Raw genomic sequence first — 20,941 nt, 5'->3', positions numbered from 1 at the left:
CCACTCCCACATCCTGAAGGATGGAGGAGAGGAGCGGGAGGGCAGAGTTGGTGCTGTGGGGGGCTGGGAGCTGTGGGGCCTGGTATGCTTTCCCCTGGCTGTGGTTTTCTGGGTGTCGGATGATGCCCTCAAACTGCCACCCTGTGGGGGCTGCTCCAACCTCCTGAAGGATGGTGAAGGAAAGTTGGTGACAGTTCCTGGGGGGGACAGGGGGCTGCTGGGCCAGTTGGCTTCCCCCAGGCAATGGTCGTCCGTCTGTTGGATGATGTCCCCAGGTCTATACTCTGCTGGGGTCGCTTCCATCCCCTGATGGATGGTGGAGGGGAGGGTGAGGGCAGAGATGGTGCTGGAGGCTGACAGGCCTCTCAGGCTTCCCTGAGGCAGTGGCTGCCTGCGGGTGACACTTTGAGGGAGCCACTGCCAACCCCTGAAGGATGGTGGTGGCGGACGGGAGGGTGGTGTTGATGCCAGGGTGCTGCTGTTTGGGTGCCAGCCGATGACTGCAAGCTTCCAAACCAGGTGGGTCCCTCCTGTCCCCTGAAAGAGGTGTTGATGCCCAAGGTGGATAGGGGCCACTGGGCCTGATGTACTTCCCAGGGGCCACGGAGCCTGGGCTGGTGGGCTACGGGGGCTGCACTGGGAGCAGCTGAGCCCGACAGCCATCAGGCCTGGCAGGGGCCGCTCTGGTGGTGCTCTGCGGCTGGTGGGCAGATTGTCACTGCACAGGCACCGGTTGTTTGTGCCACGTCTTTTCTGTGCGGCGCACTGAGGCGAGCAAGCTGTTTGTCCAAGCGTGAGGTTGCTGCGGGCAATATGCTGGACTGCAGCATCTTCAGCAAGGCGCCTGCAGGGAGAGAAACGTGCTGAGGGCACAGGAGAACCCCCTGCTCTCCTTCCTCACAGTGCATGATAGAGTCACTCTCAGCTCCGGGCCTGTCTCAGGCCCAGCAGTAAGAACATGCAGCAGGAATGGCGAGGCCAGTTAAATGTCTGACAGTGTCAATCTCAGACAGTGTTAGGCAACAACTAACTGGCTTCTCTATGCTGCTTTAACTAGAAATGCCTCCTTGCTCACAGGATCCCTATAGTAAAGAGAGGGGGCAGGATGGGGTTGGGGGTGAACAAGAACTCACTGGTTTATCTGCCTCCGTTGTCGGACAAGACGATAGCACGAAAACATTGCAATCAGCATGGTAACGAAGATAGCTGCACCGAATCCCAGGCAGTACTTCTCGATAAAATTATTGTCTGCGGCATTTGCGTGTTCCTCACCATCCGCACCTGGAAAAACAATGTGGATCTGTTTCACCAGCTGCTGTTTTGAGTGACATGGACAAGAGCAACCACAGGAAGGATCCTGCTCCGGGCTGCTGTTGTGCCTGGTGGCTCAGGGGAAGCACAGCAAGCTCTGGAATGCAGGGTCTGTGCACAGGAGGTACTATGGAGGGTCCTGTTTCCTCTTCTTATCTGCTGAATGTGGTTCTGGTGGCCTAGTTCCCAAAAGGACAAAGTTCCTAAGTCCCTGGGAACTGGCTGCAGTGGGAGGGGAGCAACCTCTAACCACGGCCACGGAGCTCTATGAGCGGCCCTTACCTGGAGTGACAGTTGTTGTGTGCATGGCCTCTATTACTCTCAGGGGGACAGTCAGTGTGCGAACTCTGCCGTTCCAAAATGCAAGCCAGCGCATAGGTGCTCCGCCTGTCTCTTTAGAAAGGAGGTAAGGGAGTGGGACTGTAAGTAACTGCTTCTCATCAGGAAGATGGTGCAGTTTCTCCACATGTATTTCTAGAAATTCAGTTTCACAAGCCTTTCAGGGAACAGACGGAAATACACCTACCACGTGCTTTGTCCTTCATGATTTTCATTAGCAGAGGGGGCAGTGTCTGCAGATATTTTCCTGTTTCCAGGGCCTCTTTCTGTTTCTCAGGACCTAAACAGAAAGCATTAAGATAACTTTCAGACAAACAAGGTATTAAACTGAACGGTCTTTTCAGTGAAGTCAGTAACGACAACAGCCACCCCTGGGATGCCTGTGGGGTTCCAGCACAACTAAGGATTTAGCACGGCCTTCCCTGGAGGCACTTCTGCAACCAAAGAATGAGAACTTTTCACCACACACTGCAGCTTACCTAAACGCATAACGGCATCACTGAATGGGACCAGGGCATTGTGCGAGGGCAGGGCACACACACACAGGTGTGCATTCTCACTCACACCTGCAGACGCGCCTGGCTGACATTAGGACTGTGAGCTGGCATCTCTCAAAGGAAGTAAAATCTCATGACATGGTATGCTGTAATTTCTCTCTTCCTTAGGGACCTGCAGTGACTGGAAGGGGCTCAGGTGATGACATGGCACTCAGACCTGGGTCAAAAGTTGCAAAGCTGCAGAGAAGCCAGGTGGGCAGTTGGCTGGCACTCAGCAGCTTTCCAGATACTCTCTCCAGGCCATGTAAAACAATCTTCAGAGAAGGCATAGAAGAACATTTGGCCCCTCAAGGTTTTTTTAGTGGGGAGATCTCTGATGTATGGAGACAAAGTCAACGGGATGCTGGGAGCATGCAGCACCCAAGAAACAGTGACTACCCAAGCTTCTCATGGAGAAGAAATCACCAGGCAGTGAAAAGATGAACCCCTCCTGAACTTCCACAACCAAATATGAGCAAAGATCATGAGATGAAGACTGGTGACTTACGTCTGGCATCCACCCCAGGCTCAGGGACGCGACTTTGCTTTCGAAATGCACCAAAGGGGCCTGCAGGCACAAGAGTGATCAGACACAGGTGAGGAGAGCTTCCGCTGTGCACTGGGGTCTGCCTTGTTTTTTTTCCTGCAGTGACCTGTGAGGACTGGCTGCAGGTCAGGGAATGACATGGCCCAAACAGCAAAGGAATAGGAGCAAAGACTGGCAAGGGCCGCCTTCCCACTGAAATGTGACAATTCTCCAAGTAAAGAAATACTAATGACTGATCTGTGTACGACCTTCAAAGCACAAAGAGACTTGAAAGACCTTTGGAGAGCCTTACGTACCCAAATAAGCTATTATAGCACTAATTTTTCGACTTCCAAGGAAACAGACACTCACAACTTACCTCGGAGTTTCCCCTGAGGCACAAAAGCAGTCTCCTTCCAGTCATCTGAGGAAGGAGTACCAATGTCATCATCTAGAAGAAAGAACAGAAGAGGGTTGTTCCCATTGCATGCTGTGATCTTCCTCTCCCTTAGTGACAGGGAAGGGGACAGGGAAGGGGACAGGTAACAGGATGGGAGACTCAGGCCTTGATCGCCAAAGCTATAGAGGGGCCAGGGTGACCTGGAGCCTAGCACTCGGCAGCTTTACAAATGCTCCCTCCTGGCCACATGCAGCACCCCTCTGGGACCGCGTGGAAGAGCATACAAAGAAAAGGTGTCTGAAACACACTGGGCTACAGCTGGGGGTCTCTGTTGGGAACCAGGATTTTTCTATGGGGAGCATCAGGCAGCTGGAGCAGAAATGCTCATGCTTTTCCCAGCACACACCTTCCACGTTCTCCCCTGGGACACCCCCAGGATGAAGAGCATGCTCCACCCAGCCAGCGGCAGAGCCGTGGGAGCACAGGGCTTCCTCATGCCCTTGCCCAGCTCCTGTGGTGCTGCCTGTCCCCCTTTTCCAATACCCCCCCGCCCCCATCGAAGGCAGCCTTAGGGCTATAAGGCACAGAGCCACTGGAACCAGAATCTGGGCTTCTCACTCTCATTTCCGCTTATTTTTTACCCCATCTCTGCCCACCCACCTGCTCCTGCTGCTCGCCCTGGAGCAGCACAAGTCTCCTGACAACACATGGCTATCAGTAGGAGGACGGCAAGGCAGGTGGGGGCCGTGGCCCCTAGTACTCGTGCCATGCTGCTACCACCACTGCTACAGCCACAACGAGTGCTGCTATTGGGGCACAGAACACCTACAGCATGCAGCTGGGCATTGTGATCTTGTGGCACAAGGCAGCAATGTGGCAGGGCATAGTGACCTCACATCCCCAGGCTGCTGGCTGGGCCTCCCCACGGGCTGCTCCTCCTGTGCAGCAGGGCTGCATAGAGTGGGTGCTTGTGGCACCCCTTAGTGGGTGAGTGCCAGGCTGCTGGGGAAGAATTACTGGGAGCGTGTCCCACTGGGTAGATCTGTTCCACCGCAAGGACCAGGCTCCCCCTGGGCTTGTTATGGACGCTGAGGATTCCCAGTCATCTAGAGCAGCAGGAGACCATGGCAGATATTTTCACATTTACACTGTGGAAATATATTATTGTGGAATGGTTTGGGTGGGAAGGGACATTAAAGACCCAGAGACTCTGTCAAAGGATAAAGAAAATCGCTCCAGTGTTGTTTTTACTGCTTTGTGCAAATCAAAAGATTGCATTTTGTCTTTTAATGGCCAAAAAAGCCATTTCTTCAGGGACATTGTATTTGTTGTCACAGACTCTAACAAAAATGCAAACTGAGCTTTATCTGTAGCATCAATACTTTAGTATTTCGTATCTTGTATTTGACAGTTCCCTCCCAGCCAGTTGCCCGTGCCTTTCTCTCAGCCCATGAGAGCACCACTTACTGCCTCTGGGAACTTGGAAACTGGCAGCATGATGGCCAGCACACACACAAGGTGCTCGTGACGCAGCTCCAGACGGCTCTCCTGAGGCCCAGCTTCATTTCACGGCCACTCACGCTCTGCTGCTGGACATTCTGCAACGGAAAAGCCACCGGATGCAAATCCCATCCCTCACAGATGGTATCAGACCCCTGCTCTCATGGCAGTCACCACCGCCCGGCATTGGACAGCGCTTCCACTGCCCTTGCTCCTGCCACAAGACACCAACGTCTGCTTCTAGTTCGGCTCCACCATGGGATCCTGTTTGCAACAGAAAAACACACGGAGGCTGCCAGCCACTGCAACACGCGCTGTGAAACCCCTGGCACTGCTGAGTCCCATGAGCAGAGGAGAGAAGCGTCTGCCTGCCATGGACGGGCTGCGGCGGGATTGAATCCTGCCTTCCAATCGGGACACCCCCAGGGAGAGCCTCCCTGGGGACCCAAAGACTTACGGCAGCGCCAACACAGCAGGCAGAAACGCGACGTGCTCCTGACTGCCCGCACTGTTCAAAGCTCCCTGACTTGCGGAATCAAACTCTATAATCCAGAGATGGGTTATAAAGCAGGTATGTTTTATTCCAGCACTGGGTGCAAGGGGGATAGCTCCTCCAAACTTGCACACCAACTTGTAAAACCGTGATACAGATATAGGTACACCTCATGCATAGTCAATGATTTCCCGTAATTCTAACATGCATCCCTTAATTCTAATACACATTCTTTATCATGCAGACCCCCTCTTGTTATCGCCCATCTTGTCAGGGAGATGCAAATATCAAAAGAGGAGTTGCAACACCTAATCCCCTTCTCGCCAGGTGTCTCAGGGAGTTCTCACTCCTTAATCTTCATCCTTCCTGCTCTTCCAGACCCACTGTCTCCATTCCTTGTTATTCTAACTAAATCATTTTCTGTAAACTACCTTTAACTATCCCCCTTTTAGCCCCCCTTTATTCTGAATTCCAGCAGAGCATCTGTTTTCTGCTTCCCTGTTCATCCCTCCCTCTCCCTCTCCCTCCCTCCGCCCTATGATGGCAGCCCTTCAAAGCAACCAACACAACCACGCCAAACCGCAGCCCGGACTCGTCCCGCTCACTGCAATTCAGACCCACTCCATCCGTACAAACCTTCATCCACGCCGTTTCTTAACCGGGCCTCGGCGCCACCCAGATCTTACAGCCAGCGAGCGGCCGGCAAACGAATGGCCGTCTTCCTCTTGGTGCCGCACAGCCCAGCACGGCCGGAGCCGCACCACACGATCCGCGCCGGGGCCGGCTCAGGCTCTGCCTCCAGGCTTTTGGGGCCGGCCGGGTGACTCCGCAGCACAGCGAGACCGTGGAGCCACCCGGGAGCCGCCTCTGGGTGCCGGCAGCGCTGCGAGCTCCTCCCCCGACAGCCCCTCCGTGCCCCCGCACCGAGGCCCGACCCCGTTCGCAGCACAAAGCCCGCTCCTCCCGGCCCTGCTCATGGCCACCATGGCCCGGAAGTGCTCTCCGCCGCCTGCAGGAAGCACTTCCTGTCACTGTCACGTGGCTCAGGCCAGGCTGGGGCCTGTTGGGGGGGGGGGCAGCTTCCAGATCTTCTGCCAGTAAACACTTCTGAGCACCCTCTTCTGGAGGAAGATGCTTTCAAATGTCCACAAAGTGATGTTGATTGTCACACAGTAGCACCCATCACTTGCCTCCTCCATAAATCAGTTACAGTCTTGTTGGTGAACCTGAAGACAAAAGGTCAGCGCGCTGGGACAAACAGCCACACACCAGTATCACAGAATCACAGAATGACCCAGGTTGGAAGGGACCTCATGGATCATGAAGAACAAACCCCCCTGCCTGGCAGGGCTACCAAACATACACCTTTACTAGATCAGGTTGCCCAGGGCCCTGTCCAACCTGGCCCTGAACACCCCCAAGGACGGGGCATCCACAACCTCCCTGGGCAGCCCGTTCCAGGGCCTAACCACTCTCCTAGTAAACAACTTTTCCCCTAACATCCAACCTAAATCTTCCCTCTTTCAACTTAAATCAGTTTCCCCTAGTCCTGCTATTATCAGCCCTTTCCAAGAGTTTACTCCCCTCCTGGGAGTAAGTTCCCTTCAGGTACTGAAAGGCTGCAATGAGGTCACCCCGCAACCTTCTCTTCTCCAGGCTGAACAAACCCAACTCCCTCAGCCTGTCCTCATAGGGGAGGTGCTCCAGCCCCCTGATCATCTTTGTGGCCCTCCTCTGGACCCTTTCCAAAATCTCCATGTCTTTTTTGTACTGAGGGCTCCACACCTGGACACGGTACAACAGATGGGGCCTCACAAGAGCAGAGTAGAGAGGGATGATCACCTCCCTATCCCTGCTGACCACCCCTCTCCTGATGGAGCCCAGGATCCCATTTGCTTTCCGGGCTGCCAGAGCGCACTGCTGGCTCATGTTGAGTTTCTCATCCATCAGGACCCCCAGGTCCTTCTCTGCTGAGCTGCTCTCAAGGACCACTCCTCCCAGCCTGTACAGGTGCCTGGGGTTCTTCCAACCTAAGTGCAAAACCTTGCACTTTGCCGTGTTGAACCTCATTAGGTTCACTCAGGCCCACCTTTCAAGCCTGTCAAGGTCCCTCTGAATGGCATTCCTTCAACTGCACCACTCAGCTTAGTGTCATCATGCACACACACCCATGTGGACAAATTCTGTATAATCATCTCCTCACTTTGGTGATAAAATCTCCCCGAAGAAGGATCCTGCAGCTCCACCATGGAACCTTCTAACTGAGGAAGAGGACCTTTGGTGAAGAAAAGAGCACTTGGGCAGTATGAGTCTCCAAGCACATGTGCTTCGTGTCTCCAGGCTGCTGCTGAGACCCAAAGGTGCTGTAAATCCATATAACTACCTTCGCTTTTGCAGTATGACTGAATTAGGCACAGAAATATGGATAAAAGAGGCATTAAAATCAGAGCAGTTGGCCTTCAAGGCACACAGCTTTCAAAATGGCTTGGAGAGCAGAGCAAACTCTTTGCAAGTAACTATTACCACACAGTTCCATTTGGCTAAGTCAAAACATGTGCATTCTATTTGAGTATGATGATCTTTACATGCAGTTTATAACTGTAAAAAGGTATGTTTCAACTTGGGGAGAGGGGAGCTGTGGTGAGAGCCATGGTTTGGAATCCTTCAGGGTCAGCATGCTTATCTGTGAGTCTGAGGGAGACGCCTCCAGGCCAAAGCAGGTGCTACAGAGAGAAAGGTTTGACACAAATGGTTTTATTTGACTGCTAGAGACAAATGAGTAGGAAGAAGCTATGATTTCTTTGCTGACTGCTGGTAAATCAGAACTGCAGACTGTAGGAGAGCTTAAAGGAGCAGTAGTAGGAGTGTGAATGAATGCTCTCTGTTCTGCACTAGGATGGATGTGTGACCAGCATGACATACCAATCTTCCACTCCCAAATCATGCTTTCCTGGAGGGCCTTCAAAACACTCTCACTGAGCCAAAAAAGACACTTTCTGGGCAGGGAAGGTCCCCAGAATGCCCATAGCCCCACCTGAGCACCTGACACTGGCACTCTGTGCCTGCCTCACTGAGCCTCTTTGTATTTTCACCTCTGCCCAGCATCATGTAGAAGGGCTGCCAAGGGCTGTGTGCCTGCATGCTCCCCTTGTGACAGCATTGTGTTGTAGGTGCCAACAAAGGGAAAGCACGGACAGTGCAAAGTAGCTGATAATTGCATTAAATGGGACTGTTTTGGCAGCACTTTGATTGTGTGCTGAACATACTTACACGGATCTTCATTAATTTAGGGGCTGAAGAGAGGCTGCAGCTCATTGCACAACATTCAGAGGTTCCCTCCCACATGCAAACGCATCTTTTGAAAAGCCAAGCCTTGATCTCGTTTGAGGTACCTTAGAAAATGTAACTGCAGTGGATCTGCTGAAGCTGAATTACTTGTGGAGAGAACATATTACATGTCTTCCCTTAGATCTAGTCACTAGTTATCTCACATGTGCTGTTGTATTAGACAGAAAAAGCACAAAATGGTGTACTTCCTCTTGTTCCAAAGGAAGTGACAGTCGTTATTCTTTCCAGCAAATCTAATTGCATCAATTGTTTCTCACACAATACTCACAATTAAGGTTTCCAAAAGAACAGCTAAACTATAAAGCAGAGGGGAGCTGTTATTCACAGGTGTTGGATTAGATCTAATTTATGAGTGTAGCAGAAGCTACTTAGATGCGGGTGCTTAAAGCACATTCCTTCCCCCTATATTCTGAAAGAGTACTTAGACCACTCAAGGATATTTCAATACCCTGAGCTTTTCCTGGAAATGCTTGAATATGGCGTAGGCAAACGAGAGATAAAGGAGAATCTTATAGCACAGGCAGATGACTAATGATGGTGCAAGCCATAAAAAAACACAGGACTACTAACAAGGGAATGGAGATCAGCTGAGTAACCAAAAGAACAGGGTTTCAAATATTCATTTTTACACAAATGCAATTGTGATAGAGTAGGTGCCTTATTCCGAGGGAAGGCAGAAAGTGAGATAGAGTAAAAGCTCTGCACTGTGCTGGTCACAGCACATTCAGCATTTTGCAAGCAGCTCCCAGCTGCATAGAATTGAGCAACACACCCATGAGCAGCCCACAGCACTGGAGGTGCTGCTGCCCTGCTGTCACCTACAGGTTGTGCTTAACAGTACTACTATATGTGAATACTTATGCTGCAGCTCTCTCCAGCTCCTCCAGATCTGAGCAAGACTGGATCAAAGAAGGGTAAGGTGCCCTGTTTTTTGAGGCAGCAAGGTTTTTTATTCATAGGGGAAAAGAGGTGTAGTCCAACATGAACATGTGCCTCTAAAATCTTTGTCAGTCTTCAAGGGAGGGAGCTGGAATTTCATCTGATTAATTTTTCCCCACTCTCAGTTCTCAGGAGGGTCACCGGCTGAGGAACTGGCAAAACTCTTTTCCCATTTTGTTTTCAACCTTTACCTTTTGTCAGCTCACTCTGCATCTTCTAGATCCCAGCCACCCCCAGTTTCCAAACACACCACCTTCTCACCCATCCTCTGCTCATACATGAGGTACCGCCAGCTGATGTTTATTCAGCTCAGAGAACAGCAGCGTATCTAACGGTCTTTAGTTATTAACACAAAAATCTTACCATGTGCTCACACCAAGACAATCTGGTACCATCACCCTTTCAGGTCATGCAGCAAAGCACTTGTTTGACTGCTTTTGAAAGATTCTTTTTCTTGCACTATCCCCTCAATACTCTTCATCTTATCTAGATGAGAACAAGCCACATCTGCTTACATCTCCTTCCAGATGTAACAGCCCTGGCAATCCTAAGGCATACTTCCTGATTGCACTGCTGCAACCAGCATTACACATACAGTATTGCATAATGTAGCCAAGTGTGGGAACAACCACACAGCCACAGGCAAGCTGTCACCTCAAAAGGAAAGTTCCTTCATGTTTTTCATGGCGCTGGGACTGCAGAGTGCATAAGTGAATTCAACATTCTCTGTATTATTACCAGAATTCAACAGGGATGGAACCTTTACAGCACAAATAATTTTGTTTGAGCACAGGCTTTGAAGACTATAAACTATTTGACCATTGCACGAGTTAGAAAATAAATTCTAAGTCTTGAAATATTCTCTACATACTTAGGAGTAAAATGCCCTACATTTTGAGCAGTTCTGTTGGCAACACTGTGAGGTTGCTACCTCTGGCTTTGCACGTGCTCTTGAACCAGGAGGAGGATCTGTGCTCTTGTCCACTTAGAGAGCATTTGTGCTTTTTCTCATGAGTTTCCATTCTTTCCATGCTAAAGAGGGAAGGTGATGTGCCTGTAAACATGTTGTAGTTTAAACCTTCTGGTGCTGCACGCAGGTGCTGTGGGAGGGATTACCTTGTTTGTGGCAGTCTGGGCTGGGGGTGTGTTTGTGTGAAGATCTGCAAGGTGATATTTGATCCTCCCAGACTTCTTATGGGACATGCACGCATGCAAGCAAATATGTAAAAGAAAACCCACTTCAGGTGTGTTGCATTGCTCCAAAGGAGTGTAAGAAAGGAAAACACCAGTTACATAATAGAAGTATTCTCAAGAAGGAATTGTTTAATCACAAACACCTTTCAGTCTTAATAAAACTAAATTAGATCTTCTCTAACAGATCAGCATTTTATCCACAGTTGTTATACACACAAAAAAAGAGAAAAAAGTAGATTATCGTTTTAAAATGTAGCATTGCTATTATAAAAGAAAGGCTGGATGTTCTGCTGGTACAGCTTCTCCCTCACAGTTTAGCATTAAACTGTGTCAGCATCTTCTCTAGCTTCAATGCTAGTGCCATGTTACCTTTAATCCTTAATTTTCCTGACATGAAGGCCATGGTTGGCTTTAGTTTACCTAAAAAGAAGACACAGAATCGTCAGGAAAAGGAAAGGAACTGGAGATTGCGATATCATATAGTAGTTACTTTGCTACCAAGTTCTACTGTAAAAGCATCAGAAAAGAGGTTCAACAGATTGACTGGATGCTTTCTGAAGCTACGCTCTGAAAAGTTCAATAGCTACTGAACAAAGCAGTAGATATTTTTATTATAAAATCATGGACTCACAGAGTGACTTACGTTGGAAGGGAATTTAAAGGCCATGCACTTCCAGCTACAGCTCATCCAATTCCAAGACCACAAAGAGAGGTGAGCCTGTCAGCTCATCCATCAGCAAGATGTTTCCTGCCACCAGTAGCTGCCTCAGTTCTGCCAAACCCGTTTGTTACTCACCAGTGAACATCTTCACAAAGTCGCCACTCGACATGCTCATCACAACATCAGCTGCTGCAGGAGGCTTCCCAAACCCAGCACTCCCACTGCTGGTTTTCAGGTCAAGGTACCAAGTGCCTCCTTCATCACCTGAGTGGAACAGGGAGAACCTGTGGCAGCACCACAAGGACTGATGTGCCCTGCCCTTTGCTACCCCCGCCTGCTTTTCTCTCCCATCTTCGTGCTAGACATGCTGGAGGTGCTGTGCCAGAAGCTGCCCCGCGCTCTCTGTGCAGACAAGGTCAGCCCCAGCAGATGCCCCACAGTGCCACAGTGTCAGGGGACAAGGCAGTGGCTGCTGGTGGAGCTGGAGGCAGCAGGGGTTTGGAACAGAACTACCATGCTGACCCTGTGCAGCACGGCCAGCAGGGTGACACAGCAGAAATGAAACACCAGGAAAACACACCACAGTCCCCAAAAGAGCAGCACATGCTGCTGATGCAGAAAGCATCTCCCTGTGACAACAGCAGCAGGGTAAATCCCACATGTGCTGAAGTTGGCTCTGAAAGGCAGCATCTTATAGAGCACACTCAAAGATGTCCCTGTTCCTAGACCAGTTATAAAAGACAAGTATTTACATGTGAAAATACAGACTGACTCTTGCTAGAAAAGTGAGCATTTGAGAATTTTACAAGTGATGGTCTTACCTGACAATTCAAACTGAAAGACGCCCTGCGTGGATTTCACTATTTCTTTATTGAGTTCTCCCTGAATAACTCTGAATGTTTCTGCAACAGGCCCCGCTGAAGCTGATTCTTTATTAAGCTTGGCTCCACCTGATGCCTGTGAAGCACCTAAAAGAAACAGATGGATTCTCTGTAAAATGCTGGAACGCTCTATCTCACTTATCTTTCTAAGAATATATATGTTTTCAGCAGTTCTTCTGCAAAAGCTTCTCAGGTGTGAATCAATTCACTACTTTAATCAGCAACTTTCTACACTGCAGTGAATGTGCTCATTTAACATTAAGAAAGAGCATTTGCAATTTATAAGGCATGTAATGCTTAGCAGCCTCTAAAAGCCATGCAGAAGGTCAGTGTATCAGGAAATAATTATTCTACTCAGTGAATTGCTACTGTGTTGGAGATCTGGGCAGTTGGCAGTATCAGTTCCTGGCAGAAAAGTCTAAGTGCGCACTCACAAATAGTATTTTCAAGGGAACTGGGCTCTTTTCAAACTTAGCCTCTTTCTTTCCTATATTTGTTTTGGCACTCCTATAAAACATATCCAGAATTCCTATTTGCCCTCCAATAGAAACATCACTATTCTGAAAAAGTGAACCTGATGCTTTTGTAAAAAAACAACTTCTCTATTTCATCTTGTAGACATTCACATCATGTACGACTGTGAGAACTTCATGTAGGAATAGAAGCTTCTCAAGTTCTCACACTGCAAGAAAGATGTAACACTCCTGCAAAATATGCTGATTGCTTGTGATTTTTTTACAGCAATATTTACTCATAATCTTCATACCACTTAACTCTGGTGGTAAAAAGCAAAAAGGTTGTTCAAAACAAGGTGCTGATTATGAACTGGGAAAGTTGCAGACACTAAAGTCACTTCCATAAATCAAACAGCCCAAATACAAGAGATTTTGCCACATAGATTGAATGTAGTCCAAAAGTAACTTGAAATAGAGGAGGCATTCATTATCATCACAAATAATCGACATGTACATGCAGAGGTTGCCCTTCCACGGCCTTCTGATTATGTGGCTGTCATGTCAGTTTCAGCATCCAAGAAGAAGTCAGGCATCAGGGGGTGACCTAAAGGGGAGTTGAACAATAACAGTAAGCCCAAGTAAGGGTGAACAGCACAAACAGGAATCCATTCTGAAGGCAACAGCACCTCAATTTACCAGTAAATGAACTACAGGTTGAAAGAAGACGAGGTGACATGTTTAGGTTCTGGTACATTTAAAATCAGACCCAGAAGCCTCTTACAAATTCAGTCAGAAACATCTGAAGATGAAGAAACACTATCTCACTATTTGGTAAATAGTAATACATGCGCTTGTGGTGCAGGTCTATTTTCTTTTTGCTAATGGGTTTAAAATATATATATATATATATATATATATATATATATATATATTTATATAGGCATTGATTATTAGAGCCTCAGTGGACTATTATGTGCTTTCCCAGAATCCACATTCTCAAACGTGAGGCAAAGCATCTTTTGACTGAGTCAAAGGAATATATCCATATTCCCCATATGGCCTTCCTTCCTTCGCAAACTTCTCATTTTAAAGATCTCTTTTACCTGGTGCAATTGCATAGACATCAAAATCCTTAACGCCTTCTTCTCTCAGTAGAACTTCATCAATAATGAAGTTTCCAGTGAAAGTTTTCGGCTTTGTTAAAATGCAATATGCAGCATCTGCAATTATGTCAGTTTTTCTGCACTGCTTCTCTATTCCGGATCCTCCCAGCATATCCATAGCAGCTGTATGTATGGCTGGAAAATTCAGAGGACAGGAAATTACAAGTTTAACACTAATGACATCACATACTCATCTCTTTGGCAAATGCATAAACTTTATTCTCCTCTCACATGAAAGTAATCATGAGAAGACTAAACTGTGAAATACCATCAACCAGCGAAGAATGGTCAACCAGCAAACAATCTTCAAAGTGTAAAGATTCCCTTACTTGAAAAGTATTAAAGGAACCAAAAGAGGAATAAAGGGAAGAACTCCTTGTAATATTCATATTATTCAATGCTTCTATCAATACTTTCCACACAAAGACTTCCTCTGGCTTTATTCAGGACATGAAAAACTAACAGGACAACTATCTTTCTCAAAGTGAATGTGCATCAGCAATTAACATTTTCTGCAGCCATTACCATACTGAAAATCTCAATTTTAGCCCCACAATAACTTGTGAGATAACAAAGTGACTCTAAGTTAAAGATGAGAAACCCAATAGCACAAACTCAAACTTTTCCTGGCTTATGCTCCTCTACTTTCACATTACAGCCGATTATTATTGTTCTAAATATAGCAAAACTATGGGCAAAGACTGATATGAAAAACCATCTACTGTCCTGCAATCTGCACATCCTTCCATCTATTTCATACAAAGTGCTGCTGGTTTTCCATTAATTCATACATACAGCATCTTCCACTTTGACCCTGCAGTACCTCTACTACTCATTCACACTCTTACATCCTTTTGGCAGGCTACCTCTTTCACTTTTAGTTAAATCGAGAGCTCATAACATCTCACTATCAGCATATTTTCTTGTTTCAAGGAGCTGGATGAACCAATAGAACCATACTAGCACAGTGTCAATCTCCAGCACTGAAGCTGATCACATATATATGATGTTCTTTAAATTAAAAACTTTGTAATTGTAATGTAGATACTACAGAAGTCACCACTCTCACTCTCTAAAGTAGTTAACTTTTGTTTTGGCAGATAAACCTTTCAAAACAACATTTTTCTTCCTAGACTGAACATTACAAACTTTTATACTTCAGAACATGAACAGTTTTCATCAAGGAAACACCGATACATACAAATTTTGAAAGCTCACTTGCTGCTTCTAATGCTTTCAAGACACTGGTCTCTTTGTTCAGCAGCTACCAAACCTTCAACAGCAGCCCTGGTCCTCACTGACCCATGGACAATAAACTGGAGCTAGTATAAGATGGGCACACCAAGTTATTTTTCTGCTATGCGGCCCTTCAGTGTGCTGTGACTTGCAAGAAGTGTTGGATGGTTGTGTGAAGAAGCAATTGATTTCCTACTCAGCCAAAACTTTTTTTTTTTTTACATCTACAGAGGTACATATCTTGTCAGCTTCATCTATTTCCTGGCAATCTAACTAGCTGGGGATTCTAAATATTGACATAAATGTCCAATACTACTCAGGGATGGTGTGCAAACCAAAGTTTGAGTCATGTTGAAATGACAAAGACAAGACAGGAGAAAAAGCAGAATGTGCTCAGGCTGAAGGCAAGTTTAAGTGAAAACAGGAAGGCAACAGTGAGAACTAGGAAAGAAAGCCAATACCCACACAACATCTTTGATCACAAAAAAATACACAGAAGTGCTCGGTGTTCTGAATCAGTCCTAAATAAGACCACCTGTATAGGACAAAACACAACAATTCAAAATAATCACCTGTTTTAGGCCATAAAGCATTGACAGCAACTTCTCCTTTAAATTCTTCTGCCATTCCCAAGACACACATGGACATGCCATATTTACAAATTGTGTAGGCTACAAAAAGCACACAAAAATCCCATATTTAGTAGGATACATATTTAGTCTACACATAGAATTTTACTTTTGAAGGATGTAAGTCGCGGAAAAATCAACTTTCTGGGGTCAAAGCATCATCTTCCTAGAGTACAGAAACTCTCCCAGCTCCTACCACCCCCTTCAGATACAAACTGACCCTTTTACATGAGTATTGAATTGGGGAGGGAAAAAAAAAAGGAAAAAAGCACGTTGTAAATCCTTTTTGTATACTCTGAGAAGGGGATGTTGCAGAGAAGGAACATGGACCTGCAAGAGGAGTTTAACCATGTTCCAAGTGTTGAAGTTTAAAAGATAATCCACAGGTTTAAGATGAGCAACATATGTTCTAGCCCAAAGACGCAACTGGGGCCTCCTTCACTCCTCAAAGATAATTTCTATTTAAAAAGACAGCAATGAGCTTTATCGCTATCAAATCAAATGTGGAAGCATAGAGAAAAAAAGATTTTGCCTTCCTATCTCTATTGGGAATAGAAAACATGGTGTAGTATTAAGAAATCCTATGAAAAACTCTTAACTCTTACCTGCAGAACCTTCTTGGAAATATAAGCCTTTCACCACCACTGAAGACTTTTTGTACAATAATCCAAGGCTGCCCACAACAGAACTGCTGCATTCTCCAAAAGCAGAAAAGGAGTGACTTCTAAAAACAACAAAACCAACCAATTCTAACGTTTTGATACTCAGTGCAGCTCTCTGTAATTTAATTCTTTTGGCCCTCTGAACACAGAGGACCAGTAGCTCAACACGCTGTAAAGGCAAAGTCCAGGATCACAATCCCAATGCAGGGTGCCAAAGACAAGAGCCAAAAATCAGATTTTCAAAAATGACCATGATTTTCCTTAAGGCTTTCACAGTAAAACTCAGTTTGCAAGTAACTGCATTTAACCCAATAAATCCCCACAAGTCTGTCCAACCAACCAGCAGGCTGACACAGCTGTGCAAACGACTTGTGACTGAGCCCCTGTGTACAAAGGTGTCACACAGAGTGGAAGCACCAGTGAGATAAAAAGGAACTGGGAATATTGCATGAGCATATCAGCACAGTGTGAGGAGAACCAAAGTTCACCTGCAGCTGAGACTTGCAAGGGAAGCCAGTGGCAACTTGTTTATCTGCTATAATGTGGGTAGGAAGAGCATGAACAAGGGAAAGGCGTTGCTGAGTGGCATGGGTGATTCAGTGAGAGCAGACACTGGTAGTGCCTTGCTTAGGAACATGGTTTACCAGGACATGAGAAACTAGCCATAGATGAGAGGTAATCTTAGAACTTGGAAGGTTGGAAAAGACAATATAGTCCAACCTTCAACCCATCCCCACTATGGCCACTAAACCATGTCCTTCAGTGCCACATCTAAACCCTTCCTGAACATCACCAGGGATGGTGACTTCACCACTTCCCTGGGCAGCATGTTCCAATGCATCATCAATCTCAGTAGGTAAAATCAAGCCTGGTGAACCTGATTGACTTCTGTGATAGAATGAAAGGATTTGAGGCCAAAGTGATAACAGCTGACACCATTCACATTAGCAAGGCTTTCATTACCATCTCTCAAAATACTTTTGTATCCAAGTAAATACATAATAGTCTGGATGGTTGAACAGCCTAAGGGGTAAGAGAAATGTTAACTGGACAGGTTCAGGGAGTTAGAATCATGCAGGTGGGCTCCTTTTGCAGCAGGCACGGCCGCAACCAGGGCAGCCCACAGGCTGCACCGTGGGCGCTTTCTGCACTCGTACAGGATCTCATGACTACTGCTTGCAACACACGGGAACGAATAAGGTCAACGTATGTCCCCGTTCATTAGCAGCGCAGAAATAACGCCGCAGCAGTCACTCAATTCAGATTCCACAGCACACCCACAGCCGCACTTTGCCCTCCGGACGTGCACACAGCTCGGCCCGTGAGCAAACAGCACCGAACGGGACTCCGGGTCTGACCCAGCCGCTCCGGGGCCACCGTGCCCGGCCGCGGCCTCCACCCCGCATCCCATCGCCCTCAAGGGGCTGCGGAGCACGCGTCTGTCCCTCCGCCCGGCCCCGGCCCCAGCCCCGGCCCCAGCTCTGCCCCGGCAGCTCCTGTGGCTCAGAGCTCGCGGCCCCGCCGAAGGAAGGAGGAAAGCCCAGGTCGCCTTACCCAGTGTTGGGCAGCATGGCGGCACGGCCATGGGGTGGCTGTCGGCTCGGCACGGGACGCGCTCCCCGCTCACACCGCCCTCTGCGCAGCCGCGGCCCGGGGAGCCGGGCGGAGCCAGGGCCGAGCGGGGCGGGATGAGGGGCGGGTGATGGAAGTATCGGGATGAGTTCCCTGCGGGAGTACACCTCGTTCAACCAAGCCAAAGCCTTGCACGTTTTCACTGACAAAATTAAAATCGCATCTGAGATCTCGCCCTCAAGGAAAGGACTGAATGACCAAACTGAAGTGACAACTGAAACGATTTATTATTGAAACAACCTGTCCTTATAACTATCGGTCTATCCACTACCACCTCGGGCCACTATGCGGGCGCCGACATGACCCCACTGCAGGGCGCTCACTCGTCATCTTCATCACTGTCATCTTCATCGGTGCACAGCCAGCAGCCTTCCTCTACCCAGACAGAGCTGGTGAAAGATGGGCGCTGCGGGTCCTCCCAAGGCTCCCACTCCTCTGGCATCACCGTGACTTCATGCTGAATGTTCACCGTGAGCGATAAGGAGTGGAAAAGCAGGCCGGCCTCAGGAGCACGCTGCTCTTGCTCTCTTGGGCGCCAGGGAAGTTCCTGCAGTGCTGGGTTGCGTGGCAAGCTGTCTCCCATGTAAGATGAAGCGGTGAACGACAAGGAAGTAGAAATGTCTCCAGGGCTCCAGCCGCTGTTTGGTGGCAGCAGGGACGGGTCCAGAGGCTGGTTCATTCCCCAAGCTGCTGCAGCACGCATTGGCCGGCTGTGAGAGGCTCGAGCTCGGCGTCGGCTGCGGTTTCTCCTTCGGCGCTTGGGAGGCCGGGGTCCCCTGGCTGCAACCGCCTGGGTGCCGGCTGCCGGACCCGCTGCCTGCAGGCAGCCCCTGCGGGAACAGGAGCAGCAGCAGCAGCAGGAGCAGCAGCAGGGGCCCATCTCGGCTCTCCTTCTCCGGGCAGATCTCGGCCTGCGCTGCTCGAGGAGCCGAGAGCTCTCTCCTCTGAAGTCTGGGTTCCAGTTGACGAGAGGCTGCAAAAGGCAAAGGAGAAGAGTCAGTTGTTATCACCTTGCGCTTGAAAGACAGCAAGGTACAGGAGATTTTCAATTGCTAAAGACGGACATGGGAGTGAGCAGCATCACGAGCCGATCCTTGACCACCTCTTGCAGGGTGGGAGCGTCTTTGCTCAGTCCAATTGAAGTTTGTCCTTGCAGACATTTCTGTGACAAAGCGGTTTTCGCTGTGCCACTCGGCAAGTGAAATCCTTCTGAACACCGTGGGGGTTCTGATGGGGTGTCATTGTGATGGCACGTGTTTGTGATGGGGGCTTCGGCCACTCCCAACATGGAGTCACAATGATCACCCCAAGGTGATGCCCAGCCCTTTTCACCAGAGCTGTGCTCTGTCCTTTCATCCCCATCTTGTCTCAATGCAGTGCTGCTTATAAATCAGATTATAAATCAGATATAATTCCATGGGCTTTTCTGAACTCTCATGATCTGCAAACAAGAAGAGAGCAAGAGTTTCTACTGCTTTGTCCAGTATTTAATGAAATGTTCATCTCTGATCTGTGGTTTCATCTCAGTTTAAAGCTGGTTCTTTTTTTGCCTGTTTAAATGTACAAAGTATTTGTTGAGCGAGGGTCAAATCGCAGCTTTTACAATGTTGAGTTCTGGCCATGTTTTGGATCTGTGATATCCACATTTACTGCCATTCAAAACATTCCTCAGTTCCCTTCAGCAAAACTTTGGAACAGAGCAATTAAACATGAGGCAAAGTGACAAAAAGCAAAACATAAAACACATACATAAAAATGTTATTCAACAAGTAAAGTAACTGTTATGGGTAAGCCCTCAGCTGTACCTTCAGAAATGGCCTGGAAAAGCACATTCTTTTTCAGTCAGTCAGCCTCCTTGATGATGATTCTCTTTCTTCTTATTTAGAGACTTAAAGCCATCCCTGTCTTTCCTCACATGGCTTCCTAACATTGCATCTGTGTTAGGAAAGCTGGGATTTAAATGTGATGCAGTATTTGAAATGAGGCTGGAAAAGGTGCTGCCTTCAAACCTTGGGAGGAAAGCATTACTAACAGAATATTGGCCTCTCATACCACGCATCTACAAAATGCCCGTCCTCATTTTGACTTGACATGGTGTAAGCATGAATAAGATGTGGATCTCTAAGAGAAGACGTAACTAAATCCTGCTGCAATGCCCAGCAAGGAGAACATTTTTTCTGTAATGACTGTGTATAATGACTCAAAGAGAAGACATATAACAGTATTTCTTTATGTTTTGTGAATAATACTTCTTTTGGTTTTCACCTTTTCTGCAGATAGCAAACTGCCCTCTGTTCCTGTGAGATGTATGCCACCTAACTGAACGTGATTTTGCTGGAGATGCATCCAGAGCAGAACAAAGCTGTCTCTGGCTGCCCCCTGTGTTTTCCCCTCTCCATTAAAGCAGTAGTTCATCCTGTGGGATGAAAGCTTACTGTGCTGCCCTGGGGGATAGTGATTGTGAATGGCAACTGTGTCAGGGCTGTGTCTGGCTGCTTGTGTGGTTGTACACATGTTTAGAGGGGAGAGAGGACAGGACTGTCATATCCATATATAAGCCATTATGGATTCGAGCCCAATGGAACAAGAAATTCAGTAGCAATAGACAAGGAAAAACAGAAAGATGGTATCTTTGTTTTCTGATGATGTGTTTTTGCTATACTGCTTATCCCGGGATGAGCATGTGTCCTAGAGGCAGCATCATGGGAACATAGACAGGTATCCCACCACCTTCCACTCAGGTCCTCAGTGCTGTGCTGTGGGATATTGTGGGAGCTGATGGTGCTGACTATGAGGGGTACTTGATCCTTGCATTACAAACTTTCATGTGGTGCCATTCTTGGACTTTATGCTCTAAACAGACAAGGCTGAACAATGTGCCAGTCTGCTCTGCACTGGAAGGACAAACCCCACAGTGGGTCCTAAAATTCTTCTGGACATTTGCATTCCACAGGATTTTTACATGAGTGTAGAAATGCTCTGCTTATAAATCCGTTCCTCAGGTCACAGCTTTTGTAAAAAAGAAGTGACTAAACA

The 20,941-nt window shown here is 47.7% G+C and overlaps 1 protein-coding gene across 1 annotated transcript; it reads right to left on the bottom strand.

The window, feature by feature from the left end:
• Window positions 1-1,129: 1,129 nt before the first annotated feature.
• LOC146755859 (uncharacterized) lies at window positions 1,130-17,684 on the bottom strand. The gene is made up of 7 exons (XM_085525080.1): window positions 17,563-17,684; window positions 17,398-17,448; window positions 3,092-3,291; window positions 2,695-2,754; window positions 1,838-1,930; window positions 1,594-1,704; window positions 1,130-1,281 (listed from the first exon to the last, which is right to left on the bottom strand). Exons 1-7 carry the CDS (start codon window positions 17,682-17,684, stop codon window positions 1,130-1,132), a joined length of 789 nt encoding a protein of 262 aa, XP_085381206.1.
• Window positions 17,685-20,941: the final 3,257 nt, after the last annotated feature.

Source organism: Coturnix japonica, chromosome 29 (assembly GCF_054131305.1).
Source record: "Coturnix japonica strain WE chromosome 29, WE-NBRP24, whole genome shotgun sequence".
NCBI lineage: Eukaryota > Metazoa > Chordata > Aves > Galliformes > Phasianidae > Coturnix > Coturnix japonica.
This window is presented reverse-complemented; position numbering and strand designations above follow the sequence as displayed.